Raw genomic sequence first — 14,936 nt, forward strand, 5'->3', positions numbered from 1 at the left:
TTTACTACGGTGAAATGCAAATGCCCTCTTTCCATGCCATACCCAGAAGGCAGCATTCAAGAGAATTGCCCTGTCCAAACTCTCCTGAACATGAATGTAGCATCTTATTTTGAAAGAACTGCACTGAACTGTAGAAATCAAGCCCTTTTAGAATTTTCAATCCCTGCCTCTCTAACATTCTCTGCACGTCCCTGGTGAGAGCTGGTGGTGAATGGTGATGTATTCAGTACTCAGCCCATTATACACTCAGCAGCTCACTGTCCTCTGAACTCAGCATGAGAGAGAAATATGAGAGGCGGACGAGGATAGATAAGGAAGGACGGGCGATGAAGAGAAATGAACTCGGTAATCCTCCACGTACACATGTGTGCAAGCGTGTAAATAGAGAGGGAGGGACGGAAGCATAAGCAAGCATAACAACAAGATGATGAGACTGGTGGAGACTGATGTCAAGTCATTGTTGACCTGGCATCCTATAGTGTGTATTCTGTAGTGGTTATTCTACTATTAGACTGATAATGGGTTCTTGGTTTACCTAGGATTTTAGATTAGTGTTTCTAATATGTATTTGATGTATTACCTTGTTCTGTCCTTTCTTATAGTAAGTCACTCTGGATTAAGAGCGTCTGCTAAATGCCTAAAACGTTTAAATTGTGGAGCAGAGAGAGATAGAAACAACAAAACCGAGGGAGTAGTGATGCCATTGTGCTTTTGTGCTTTTCTGGAGGACGACTTCACCCATTTTTTAAATCCACTTCATAAAATGGGTCCTCACTAATGCTCTTTATAATATGGCTCCATTTTTGTCTACTCACTCTGTGTCTCAGAGGAGGGCTGTGGACAGTTCAGAGACCTGCTTACCAGTGACATCATCAATGGGGAATCTTCAGCCTTTCTCTTCCCGGAAAGTCAATGGAATCCGTTGTTTAATACAAATCTAAAAAATTATGATAATGAAATCTGATGATGTCACTGGTATACGGTTCTTTTCACCACTACAGTATCATGAACATTAGTGAGGACCAATTATATGAACATAGGTTGAAGCCGTCGCGTCACATTTTTTTTATACAGGAGTATTTCTATATTGTGGTATAAAAAATAAGAATTAGTTCTTCCACCACTGCGAGAGGAAGAGGACTGAGTGAGTGAGTGAGTGAGTGAGTGAGTGAGTGAGTGAGTGAGTGAGTGGGTGAGTGAGTGAGTCAATCAGAGTATCACGCTGAGATCAGATGAAAGTAAGTAGGGGGGAAGAAAAACTGACAGGCTCCTAAAAGAAGAGACAGTCAGCTGTCCGCAAGCCAGCCTGACCGATAATAAACCCTCTAAATCAGTGAGAGTGCAGGAAGACGAGGCCGATAGGAGGAGGAGCGGTGCGCAGTGCAGGATGGCACAGCCAAACGTCCCGCGTCCCCCATCGCATTACGCCTCATTATTACCTGGGCTGTCACTCCCACCGAGGCACAGGAGCAGCAGGAAAAGAAACTGTTTGGAAAGGAACCCGGAGTGCGCTTGGAAGCGTTCCAGTTCCACTCTGAATTAAGGTGGCTGCGTTCCAGCTCCCAGGATAAGAACTGGCTGCAAGGCAGCAGCTCCACAGTCAACAACTCACTCTCCGTCGGCGGGCCCTCGCTAGCTCGCTGTCATGCCTGGCCGCCACGGGGGCCGCGGGGGAACCGTGTGCCAGGAATGAGTCGAGTCAAGTCAACCTTAACCAAATGTCACAGAGTCAGTGACAGTGTAACAAAAATAGATGCAAACACGGATGGAAACAAGAGAACTAACATACTGTACACAACTGGTAGGTGAGGTTGGTAGAGGACTCATGTAAACCACTTAAACCATGGCGTCCCCATTTTGGCCATGTCATTCCAATTGGGGGGAAAAAATAAGAAATGTTTTAATAATAATAATCAAAATAAAGAAATAAACTGTAACATCAGACTGGTGGAGCAGAGAGAGAGAGAAAGAGAGAGAGAGAGAGATAACAAAAACATCTACAAGCTCACAATGCATCCCAACACGCAACATGGCTATTTGAAAAAAGATACTCCCTAAAGAGAGAATCTTAATGTAATGGGAAGATGGACCGTGGAGAGTATTAATTTAGTGTAAATCCCTGGGAGATGGATCGTTGAGGTGGATGAGCGGTGGATGAGCGCCACACCTACCCGCCAAGCGCCCATTATTAGTTGCCCAGCATCAAACACAGAACCTTGGAATTCAAAGGTAACCAGTGAAAAATGTATCCCAGAGAGTCAACTCTCAAAGTTTAATTAATGTGTGTGTGCGTGCATGTGTATAGTGTGTGAGCGTGTGTTTGTGTGTGTGTGTGTGTGTGTGTGCTCGACTTTGATCAACATATTTATTATTTTTGCACTGCATCAAAAAGAACTTCATCACTCTGATGAGGCCGACATCCCTGCCGGCTGGAATATGGAACAACAATTCATCACAGAACATTTTACAGCAATATGACTCCGAAATAATCAGCCTCTCTACATTTCTCAGGGTGAATCCACTTTACTAGCAGTCTTCGATGCCTGACTAGACTTATATAGATTAGCCAGAAATCTATACAGAGATAGATAGATAGATTGATAGATATACTTATACCGATATATAGTATATGCTGTGCATATATGTTGTTGATACTGTACAATAGATCCAGTTTAAACTTTGGATTAAAGTCAGTCACTTCATTACTTTGGAAATCTGATTTGAATACATCTATTATTGTGCTTCTGCTATTTTTACACTTAGATTTGTATGGTTAGACACAATCAGATAACTACCCGGTACATGTGATTAAATGGTAAATAAAATTGTAAATGGTGCATTTATATACAGTAGCACCTTTATCCAAGGCGCTTTACAGAGAGTGTGCATTACATTCACCCATTCACACACATTCATACACCGATGGCAGAGAAAACCATGCAAGGCACCGAGCTGCTCACCGGGAGCAACTAGGGGTTCAGAGTCTTGTTCAAGGACTCTTCGACACTAACTCTGGGGGAGCCCGGGATCGAACTGGGAACCCTTCTGGAACCCTTCAGATTACTCTGATGATACAGTACATACTGTAGATACAGTAGCTATGTAGATAGCTGTATACAAACAGATCAGTTGAGTGATCCGGTTTATTTTGTTTTGTAGTAGTCTCTCCTGAGAAGTGCCCTGGTATTATTCTCTCCAGGGACGTACAGAGAATGTTAAAGAGGCAGGGGCTGACATTTCTAAAAGGGCCTTTTGGTGAAAATCTCGAAAATAGCAGACCTCCAAACTCCGAGCTCCGAGCTTGGAGGTCGGCTATTTTTGATGCTTGATTTCTACACAGAGAGGGCTATTCTTTCAACATGAGATGCTGCATTCAAGTTCAGGAGAGTTTGGACAGGGCAATTCTCTTGAATGCTGCCCTTCAGGAATGGCATGGAAAGAGGGCATTTGCATTTCTTTCGCCATAGTAAAAACTGCATTCATGGACTGGAGAGGGCACTTTTTTTACAGACTGATAAAAGGGCAGTGGCTCAAGCCCCGTTTGATGTCTATGTGTGCATGTGCCTGATTCTCTCTGATGCAAGTTGACACTGTTGAGCACCAACGAGCCCTTCTACCTTCTACTGGCTGAAGCGAGCTGGACTTCTCTTTACCGTGTGTGTGTGTGTTTGTGTGTGTGTGCAGGTGAAGGTTGCAGACACAGTGAACGAGGTGGAGCTGGAGGGCTTGACTCCAGACACGGAGTACACAGTGACCGTCTACGCCATGTACGGAGAGGAGGCCAGCGACCCCATGACCAGCCAGGAGACCACCTGTAAGACACATGCACGCACGCACGCACGCACGCACGCACGCATGCGTACACAGGAGATCTTCAATCTTGAACTTGTAGATCGGCAATTTTTCACGGAAAACCACCTAAACCTGACCTCTACTGTAATTACCTAATCCTAATCCTAACCTGAATATTTTCTTTGTTAACCATAATACAAGCATTTTCTCTTGTCAGGACCAGGGAAATATGTCTATTTCTTAACCATTCTTGCGGGGACATTTGGTCCTCAGAAGAATATAAGTATATACACACACACACACACACACACACACACACACACACACACACACACACACATGCACCGTGGAGTCCCGCCTCCGGCGAGAGCTCTAATGTGCCGCTGTATAAACTTAAATATATTCCGCACAACATTCATAAAAATTCCAATTCCATCAAATTCGCCACAGAGGTTTTATGACCCTCTGAGCTGGAGCCAGGGCTCCAGGAAACCCAGCATGGCTGTTGGGTTTGAGCTCTCTGAAGATAACGCTCCAACTGCCAGGCTTGCTTCCATGTACTCTGTAAACCTCTTATCTCCGTATGCTATTTTTTTTTCTTGAATTACTGCCCTACTTGATCATGCTACAGCAGGGGTCTTCAACGTTTTCAGGCCAAGGACCCCCTAGTTGAGAGAGAGATGAAGCAGGGACCCCCACAACCTTCATAGATTCCACATAGTTTCATTGTTTGACAGCACAATCATCAGTGTATTTTGGATTCATGTCAATTTGTGTTTTCATATATTTAACCACTTGAATCGTCAGTACTTAATAAACTTGACCTTTCGCTCTGTACTTAGTCTGCTCTTTTCCCCCTCTCTACACCAAACCTCTTTGCCGAAAATAGCCGATCTACAAGCTCACAACGCCTCGCAGCGAGCTTGTAGATCTGCTATTTTTGGCTAAAGTTCTCAGAATATGGATGCTAGTGGTTAATATAAAAAAGGAGAATTTTTTTTCTATCACACAAAGATTTGGAGAAAGATTTGGAGGAGCCCCTGTAGTAACTCTGCTCTGTTGAAGACGCCTGTGCTACAGTGTCATAAATGCAATTCAGGATGAGTGTCAGGCTAACAGTGTCTCACGAAAGCATGAAAAGTAGCAGATCTGCAAGCTCGAAACGCAGCACGAAACGTGGCATGAAACGTGGCGCGAAACGTGTCACGAAACGTGGTGTGAAGCGACGTGTTTTGAGCGGGTAGATGTGCCGCTTTTGACTATTTTTGAATTTGAATCCTGAAAAGTAATGGTTTTGGGCATATGAGGTTTCCACCCGACAGAGACGATGACGTCGGTATGTACTGTATCAGCACTGGAGCTGACGTGTCTGGAATGACGGAACACCTAGACAGCGCTGCCGTTGATACAGTGCATTTTTTTCAAAAATAGCAGATGTACACACCCTCAGAGCATGTCGCGGGGGAGAAGCATTGTGAGCTTGTAGATCGGCTATTTGCAAAATAATTTAGAAAGTGTGTGGTTAAATCGTTTCTCAATTCAAGTCATGAAACAATTACCATATTGACGCTGTCGGGGGGAAACTTGTATGTTGAAAACATTCACTTTCACTTTCAGAATCTTTTCAAATTAGTGTAAAAAGCATCCAAGTAGCAAATAGCAAAAAAACTAAAACAAACATGAAAAGGTCAAGTTTATTAAGTATTGACGGACGGTTCAAGTGGTTAAATATCTGAAAACACCAATTGTCATGAATCCAAAATACGCAGATGATCGCGCTGTCAAACGTTGAAACTATATGGAATCTATGAACAGGTTGTGGGGGTCCCTGCTTCATCTCTCTCTCAACTAAGGGGTCCTTGGCCTGAAAACGTTGAAGACCCTAGGCTTTCGATTCCGTTTTCCGGCTCCATCTATCGCTCTGTCTCCAGTATCTGTCCATCTGTCCGTCCCACGTATTGCCAACGTTCATGAAAAGGCATACAAGATCTGTGAAAAAGATGAGATGATCAACTTTAGGCGAACTTGCATTGGCGGGGCTCGTTAACTGCACGGGGTGTGTTTTCTCAAGCCATGGCACGCTGCATGTTCTTGTGAGCCCCAATAAAAAGCGACCTGGCACGCGCCCGCTCACCCAGCACATTGCACGGCGCTGGCTGCCAACTAAGCGTGGTTCAGCGTTTCTAATTATGTTTCACTGAGGATGTTTTCTTTTTTCTTCCCTCTCTCTCTCTCTCTCTCTCTCTCTCTCTCTCTCTCGTTTTTGATGCCCTGGCAGGGCGGCCCCCACCTCGCTCGCTAATTAAGGTTTTATGAGACCTCTTTTGAAGAGCTAGAGGGGGTTGAATCTGTAAGTTTAGACTTGTTTTGTAACTCGGTATGACATAGGCGCTTTGAGCCGGAGCGTCTATACTTATCTATGCTTCACTCGTTCATTCATTCCTGTATTCATCCAACTGTACAGGATATGCTGCTTTTTGGGGGGGAGGGGCTTCTAAAGTACTGAGGTCGGTACAACTGTAAGTCCAGGCATGTTTATGTGTTCATGGAACATCTAGGGTAGAGCCCTAGGTCAGATAGGGCACAGAGAGAGAGAGAGAGAGAGAGAGAGAGAGAGAGAGAGAGAGAGAGAGAGAGAGAGAGAGAGAGAGAGAGTCGAAGTTGGCAGTGTGAGCTGGCAAGGGGAAGGGACCGCATGCCTGAGAAGTCTGCCTTAATCAATACATTTGTTCATCCAAGCAGGGCATGGCAACATCCATCCATCCATCCACACACCCACACACACACCTGTGTAAATTGAGGGTTTGCAATTCAAAGGCCGTAAGTATATACTGTCTTTTATTTTTTATTTTAATTTTACAGGAGAGGTTTTCATTGATTGTAATTATTTAATTAAAAACAACATCGTCGTTGTCGGGTGAAAACCTTGTGTCCAAAACCGTTCGTTTTGCATTTATCATTTAAAAAACTATTTAAACTAGTGAAAACAGCCGATCTACAAGCACACAACCACCGCGAGGCGTTGTGTGCTTGTATATCTGCTGTTTTCACTACTACTTTTGTGCGACAGCCTTGTATGATGAAGCAGGGCTTTACTTTGCGAAAGAACGTACACATTTGAAACTTGGAGATACGAGGTTTCCACCCGATAACGACGATATTTAAGCAATCTATATTTTATACAAATTAGGCTACTACATGTTATGTTTTTATATTTATTTTTTTATGTTGTTTTTAATCAAATCATTACAATCAATGAAAATCCTGCAAAATTGTGAAAATGTTCCTTACGCCCTTTGCACTCCAAGCCCTCAAAATGTAAGGCATTCTGGAATTCTGGGAGTCTTAGTTGCCAAGCAGTACATCAGGCTACAGCTTACTGATAATACTGCCACCATCTGACATCTGTAGACCTATAAAACCCATTCTGGAAACAGTTAGGTAAACTGTTATCTTATCAGGCTGGAGATTAAACAAGTGGCAGTAATGGGTTTAAATGAATAGAGCATGTGTCCAATTTATTCACACTGTTGATATTTTACTATGAAAAGATGTCTATCTTCGCTCAGATGGATGTCCGCTGGCCTACTGGTCCAGGCGCATACCACTTAGATATTTCCACAAAGGCATGGATGCCTGGCGGCAGCGCTGGTTCGATTCCCGATCGGGACGACCTTTGCCGCGTGTCACTACCATAGAGTATATATAAAATAGAGAGCGGACGAGCCCCGCCCCCACTATCATTTCAATGCAAGTGCTCAGTGGCGTTTTGAAGCAACGGCTACGTGCTAGCATGTAGCTAATCCAGGTGCATTCTGGGGGAAATTGGAACCACCGTGGTTCCAAAATGACGTCACGCTGCTCTCCTCTCCTGTCTGGAGTGGAGGGGGCGGGGCCAAAATGCGCGTTTAGGCTGCAGTTCCAACTTTGGCCACCATCGGGGTTGCTTCAAATCTAGCCCTGGGTTCTGGGGGCTTGGTCACTACCCATCTCTCCCCCCATTTCCTGTCAGTCTACAGTCCTATCAATAAAGGCATAAAAGCCCAAAAACAAATCTTTAAAAAAAAGAAAGGTAGAGGACTTAGTCGATATCTCCAGTCTCATCTCAGACACATAAAGAGCTAATTTCTCGTTACCGTACGTAGGCGAAAGGAAAGAATTTCTGAAGTTCATCATTCAAGTCTGAAATACAGGTAGTCCTATGTGTAAAAGTTGTCATTTTGTTAAGCGGAGACAGAAAGCTTCTGGAAATTGGCCACCTTTTGTCCTTTCCACTAATTCCCCTAAAAGTCTGCATCAGATGCGTACAGTATCTCACATTGGAAGTGGACTCCTCAAATACGCTGATTCGTTTTCACACCTTTTACTTCTTATCTGAGCCAGTTCTGTTCCAGACACGGGGCTTCTAAAATACACTTGGAATGAACCCAGGAAAACTTAGAAAAATAAAAAAATCAGCAAAAAAAATAATAAAGCACCCCTCTCTGCTATCTCTAAACTTTTCCATTTCCCCATTCTCTCTCTCGTCCTGACCCCGACGCCATCCTAGACTCACGCATCCTGCTCTCTCTGAGTCTGCAGTCTGTCTCCCTGACCCCGCTTATAATTGAGGTGAATGCAGCGTGGGCACAGTCATGGTGGAGGGGGAAAAAAAGAAAAAAAAAGAAGAGAAAACAGATCTGTAATTCTAAGCAAAAAAGTTCCTTAAGCTTTTAACAAAAATATATATCAGATTCCCTCGGGTGAATTAACTTGCAGAAGTGAGGCTAGAGCCGAAGAGAGAACGAGAGAGAGGATGAGGCAGAAGGGGTTAACAGATAACGGGAAATCGAAAGATAAACTTGAAAAGAGAGAGATTAAGGGTACAGAGAGACTTGCAAGGAGAGAGACACGCAGCGACAGACTGAGAAAGAGAGACATGTGGAGAGAGAAGCAAGAGAGAGAGAGACAGGGAGAATAAGAGAGACATACAAAGGATGGAGAAGGGGTGAACCAGAGAGTTTAAGTGTGCCCTTCGGGAGGGTGAGGAAGGTAATGAAATTCTGTCCCATGTATAATTAAAATAGGAGACGTCACTGACCCGGGTTCAAGTGTGTGTGTGTGTGTGTGTGTGTGTGTGTGTGTGTGCCCATGCTGACCTATCCTCTCCCCCCACCTCCTCGTCTAGTGCCGTTGAGTCCAGCGAGGAACCTGCGTTTCTCTGACGTGGACCACAGCTCCGCCCGCCTGACCTGGGACTCCGCCTCCCGGAAGGTCAACAGCTACCGCGTCATGTACGTCAAGACTGACGGGATACAGACCAACGAGGTGAGAGGACCCATACACAAGAAGCTAATTAGAATACAGACCAATGATGTGAGATGACACACAAGAAGCCAATAGAATCTCTAACCAACTAATGGGAAGTCCAGTGCGTAGAGAGTCCAGTCCAGCGATTCTCAACACGAGGGCTGGTGGGCCGTAAGCATATTGCAAGTGCGCCTCCAAATAATTGTCCAAACACAAATACTTGATTGATAGCACATCATTAACATAAAAACATTTATATAAAGAAAAAATAAGTCATGGTATTTTTTCTTTAAAACTATGAAAAAATAGTTTTAATTAGTCCTGTGCCCGAGGGGTGTGCACAGTATCTAAGGGATTGAATATAGGAGTCTCAGAAGTAATGTTGGAGTGCCCGTTGGGCAGATCTTTATGCCCATATATGGTGATCCATGTTGGAGTGCCCGTTGGGCAGATATTTATTCCCATACATGGGGTTCCGTGTCCAGGCCAGTCTGTGTCATGTCAGTACTATGACGTCAGAGCATGACGTCAGAGTACGACGTGATGTCAGCATGAAGACAGACAGTTACCATTGCGGAGAAACTGTGTTGTGTCATTGATGTCAGCATGCAGATGGGCAGACGGACAGACATTCGCTAAATTAATAGTTAGACTAGACCTTACCCGTTCGAAGATATGTGCTGCAAAATATGAGCAGATACAAATAATGTAACAGCAAAATTAGGTGAATAGAAGTATGAGAATGTATGTGCTTGCTCCACATAATTTTTCCATACCCGTTGGAAGATGAGACATACATCACCCGTTGCATGCGTGACCCATGCAGAGAGAGAGAGAGAGAGAGAGAGAGAGAGAGAGAAAGAGACTGCAACATTCCTAACTGTGAGAGGTGTGTTTGGGCCCGGGGCTACAGATCCCATGGCCTGGAGGAACGGACCGTAACCCTGACAACAGGCTGTAGAGCTGTAGAGTGAAGAAACGCTAATAAATAGCTAGAATTTGGGAAAAATGAAATTCGGGCTCCGTCACCGTGTGTATAATGCTAATGGCCAATGCCATGTTAAATTTGAGATCAGTCGCTGAAGCGAGTGAATAGATAATGCATTGTGTGACCTCTGACTGACTGACTCCTCTAATTATATGATAGATTGTGATACAGATGAATGGGAAAGTAGGGGAGGGGGGAGTGGTTCCTGATACCTGCTGGCCTAGTGGTCAAGGCACGAGCAACAAGTTGTAATGCATTTCTGATTACACAGACACGTTGCTCACATGAACGTGCAACACGTGTGCCTCTACCTCTCTACAGACACACACGTATGCACGCCCCATCAGTTTGCTGGGCATGTTCAAGAACAACCTTCAATGTAATTAAACAATAGAAGAGAAAGGTTGTGGCCCCTCTCTCTCTGTCTCTCTCTCTCCCGTCTTCATCTCTCCTCCTTCTCTTTGACTAGGCTAATATATGCTCACACATATTCACACAGAGTGATGCGTGGGTCTGTTCTTTTTTTAAGCACCCACCACAGAGAGAGGGAGAGAGAAAAAGAGTATGCAAAATAGAGAAAGGAAGCGGGTGTAGCTATTTAACATTTTTATACAAGCGTATATAATGTAAAATAGGTTGACATTCTATGGAAATGGTAAATGTTCTCCGCTCCTCGCCTTGATGTGGAATGTTCAGTTTTAGAATGTTGCAAACCACCACGGTTTTCTGGTCAAAGTGGTTGCAAGTTTCAACTCGGCTCTTTGTGACAAGCGATGGTTTCATCTCATTGCCAGGCTTTGGTCTGAACACAAAGTTTGAATCCCAGTACACGGGGCATCCAGGTTTGTGTAGAGAAACACTCGTTCAGCACTGCAGAAGCCTGGGTTCGATTGGCAGTGACGGGGCCTGCTGTACACATTGAGAAGGATTGACTGAATTTAGAAAATGGGTGAATATAATGAAATATAAACAAGGTGTGTCCATCAAATGCCATGCATCTTGTCAGATTTATCTCGGAAAAACGCACCGATACCCATCCCCTACTTGCATACTTTCTAAGACACTATAGACAAGAGAGAAATTCCTAAAAATGAAAATGTCAAACATGTGCTTGTTTAGACAGCTGCCTGCAAAGAACAGCAGTGAGAACGTACAGAAAACACAGTGGGATTTCTCCCAATGTGGAACAAAGTTATTATGGACCACTGGAGAGAGGATCTGCACAGCCACAGGCCTCAGTCAATAAGAGCCAAGGTTATGTAGACCGTGTGTGTTTCTCCACCAGTGGGTCGCAGACTACCAACTGCTTACATAGCGGAACAATGTTGTGATACTGCCTGTTGGCTTATAACTTCAAAGAGAACGTTAAGATGTGGATGCCAAGCAAAACCTCAGATTTTCACTGCCACACACAGTTGGGCCTGTCACAGCTGTTACATAATCGCCAAATTGCAATTATGTGAGACGATTGTAATTATTTTTGCATAATTGTCATAATCGTTTCCATGTCCTTTTTTTAAGTATAACATTATTAAATATGTCAGTAATTTCTTTGTAGTTATTGTCATACGGTATCTGTCCTTTGCAATTTTTAATTACGAAGCCTAAAAGGCTTTTATTCATGGTCCAGTATTTCAATGCCAAAAACACAATTAAATTGTTAATCACAAATATTTGTTTGACAATTAATCGGGGGGGCAAGGGGGGAAAGGAGATCAACAACGAAATACAAAATATCTATAGGCTATATATTTACATGGTACCTGAGGTAAGATATAAAAGGTGCATGAGCATACTGTAGCAGCTAGGTGTATACTGTACATGATCTACTTACTGTTATGAACATTGGTTAAGGTGTTAGAAAAAACAGACAAAAACGAAACACGTCAGTACATGGGATAAGGTACAAAATGTCGACCGCATAATCCACATGAAGTAGACTGACATTGAGGTAATCTGCAAGTAGGTCCATGGGGAAGCACAAAGAAAGAAATTAAAATAAATCGGATGTATCTTTGTATCTCTATGTCGCTGGCTTCCATTGAAAGATAATGGTAGACTGTATCTTCGTATCTGTCAGTGTTGAACGCAGCATGTGACTGTGAATGATCCCGACTATCTGTGGTTTTTAAGTAGCCTGGCAACAGCCAGACTCTCCCAGGGGAAATTGTTGTTCTTTTTTAAGTTCTGAGATGGCGTTGATTTCAGATAAAACCTCGCTTAATGCATCTTTTATTTGCGATTTGTGAACTCACTTTGGGTATGGGGACCGCCATGTTTGTTGTCAAAATATGAGAGGTGCATGCAGCAGCAGCTCGACCAATCAGGACTCAGGAGCGGTGTGAGGCGGGTCGCTCCAAATGCAGCCATTTGATTGGAAATTAGAAAATAATTTCTCGTAATGAGACTCTATGGGAGGGACCCCAGACTGAGAAAGGAAGCACATTTGTGATGACGTAGCTCGGGATGGCCGTGCCAGGCTAGTTTTTAAGCACCTGTCGTGGTGTGTGTCTGCTCACAGGTGGACGTTGGCCGGGTGACCACCTGGATGCTGAGGAACCTGACCGCTCTGACCGAGTACACGGTGGCCATCTTTGCCGTGTACGACGAGGGACAGGCCGAGCCCCTGACGGAGAGCTTCACTACAAGTAGGACTTCATGAAGAAATACAGTTGGATTTCATTACGTCTTGAATGTTTCTTGTTTGTTTCGTTTTGTAAAGCGACTGTGTGTGTGTGTGTGTGTGTGTGTGTGTGTGTGTGTGTGTGTGTGTGTGTGTGTGTGTGTGTGTGTGTGTGTGTGTGTGTGTGTGTGTGTGTGTGTGTGTGTGTGTGTGTGTGTGTGTGTGTGTGTGTGTGTGTGTGTGTGTGCGCGTGCGCACGTGCGTGTGTGTAGAGCCTGTTCCGGACCCCTTGGACCTGGCAAGCAGTGACATCTCCACAGAGAGCTTCCGGGTGTCATGGACGCACGCGGCCTCTGACGTGGATATGTACAAACTGACATGGACGCCCACCAAGGGAGGTGACGCCAAGGAGGTGGGGGTCGTAGTTACAAAGCTGTCCAATCACAATCACTGTTATAGAACCGTCCAAACGACCAATATACCAACCAGTTCTCACACCCAATGTGTCACATTTTGAAGACAGTAGCCCTGAAATGTCAAGTTTTGACATGACGGGACGCCCTGAAAGTCACGTTTTGACACGTCAGGACACCATGGTGACGTCGCGTGTTGGCAAGACTTAGAGTGGAACCAGACCAATCCGACTGGGCAAAAAAAACTTGACCTTGGCGGATATGGGTCTGGCCCACTCAATTGTGAATTGAATTCCTCACCTAGTCTAACTGTCTGTCAATCTGTTTGATTGACTACTTTATTAATGCTAAAAGGATAAAAATAGCCCAAGGGTCTCGTTTCCATTGTGGTCCATTGTACTCTATTCATCAGTAATACATATAATACGCTACATACAATACTGACTGCCTGTCTGTCTGTCTCTCTGTTTTTATATACAGTATGTGTGGTAATCTGTATGTCTGTCTCTGTGGCTTTAGTGAACAAGACAGAGTAACATTCCTACAGCATGTGTTTGTCTTTCCATCTGGTCTAGTATAATATTTAACCTTAATCCTGAATTATACTGGGGGGAATAAAGTGGCGTGCGACTCAATCCTGCAACCAGGTATAAATGAAGCATCATCTTTCTGTCTGTGTGTCTCCTGGCCAGTCTCTAGTGAACGGGAACGTCAACAGGTACCTGCTAACAGGACTCAGTCCGGCTACAGAGTACGAGGTCACGCTGACCGCCATCTACCCTGACGAGTCTGAGAGTGACGAAGTCTTCATCGTAGAGTCCACTGGTAAAACAAGCATGTGTATTAATGCTACTCGCTCCGTCAGTCAGGATGTCAGCCAACAAACCAGATAGTTATTTATTCCATTAAGCCTTAGGCTGATCCTACAAATGCCTTCTGAATCAGTAGTTCTCACACTTTCACGATGTAAGACATTTTTCAAAGGCACGAAATGATGCGCTGTGAGCTTGCAGATGTGCTAACGCTAAAATCTAAAACGACACAGATGCTTTTCCGGTTTGAATAGGTTAATGCTACTCAGTCAGTCAGTCAGTCAGTCAGTCAGTCAGTCAGTCAGTCAGTCAGTCAGTCAAAACTCAATTAATTAACAATCACTCATCAAGCATTGAATTTCATGATTGGTGTCACAACAGTGTTACCGGTGATCATTAACTTGTTATGTAAAGTATTTACTAAATATACTACTACTGATAATTTCCAAAGATGTACTGTGAGCTGACCAATTGTGAAAACCAAAAAAGTTTGAGACTATCGAAGCATGAACAAAATACAAATGTTCAATGACTGTACCAATTCCTGCTTTTGCCTATGTACACTTTTTCTAAAGTTATTTAACTTTCACTTCAATGATTTGTTTGCTTTTCCGCTTTTCAGTTGCGAGAACAACTACTGTTGCTACCACCACAACGACAACAGCAGGTTAGTGAATCCTTCATGCCTGTATGTGAATATTACATCAAAATAAATAAATATTGTATCATATTAAACTCTAATTATACAGGAGCTTGCAGTCTGGATCAGCCTGATGCTACTGTAATGCTAATAATGTTACATCATCTCTGTATCAAGTCTCCTCTGTGTCTGCGGTCGCTCTGTTCTTTCATCCTCACTCTTCCTGTTGAACACTTTTTATTAGTATTGTAATGTTATCAACCACTTAAGCCCTATCTATATACTGTACTACATGAATCCTGAAAATAGCTATAGATTTGCTTGAAATTGTTTGAAAATGTCAATACCCATTTTATATGAAGATATATATCAATATTTC

General features: G+C 43.7%; 1 protein-coding gene across 1 annotated transcript in view; it reads left to right on the forward strand.

The window, feature by feature from the left end:
• col14a1b (collagen, type XIV, alpha 1b) overlaps positions 1-14,936 on the forward strand; it is a gene marked incomplete at its 3' end in the record, with an annotated part of 180,142 nt that overhangs the window by 58,857 nt on the left and 106,349 nt on the right. Inside the window, exons 10-15 of the mRNA XM_080735457.1 lie at positions 3,685-3,814; positions 8,960-9,099; positions 12,591-12,717; positions 12,965-13,104; positions 13,798-13,930; positions 14,540-14,584. Coding sequence (XP_080591583.1) covers positions 3,685-3,814; positions 8,960-9,099; positions 12,591-12,717; positions 12,965-13,104; positions 13,798-13,930; positions 14,540-14,584 — 715 coding nt within the window. The remainder of the gene's footprint in view (positions 1-3,684; positions 3,815-8,959; positions 9,100-12,590; positions 12,718-12,964; positions 13,105-13,797; positions 13,931-14,539; positions 14,585-14,936) is intronic.

This window comes from Nannobrachium achirus (genome assembly GCF_963921795.1).
Source record: "Nannobrachium achirus genome assembly, chromosome: 10".
In the NCBI taxonomy this organism is placed as follows: Eukaryota; Metazoa; Chordata; class Actinopteri; order Myctophiformes; family Myctophidae; genus Nannobrachium; species Nannobrachium achirus.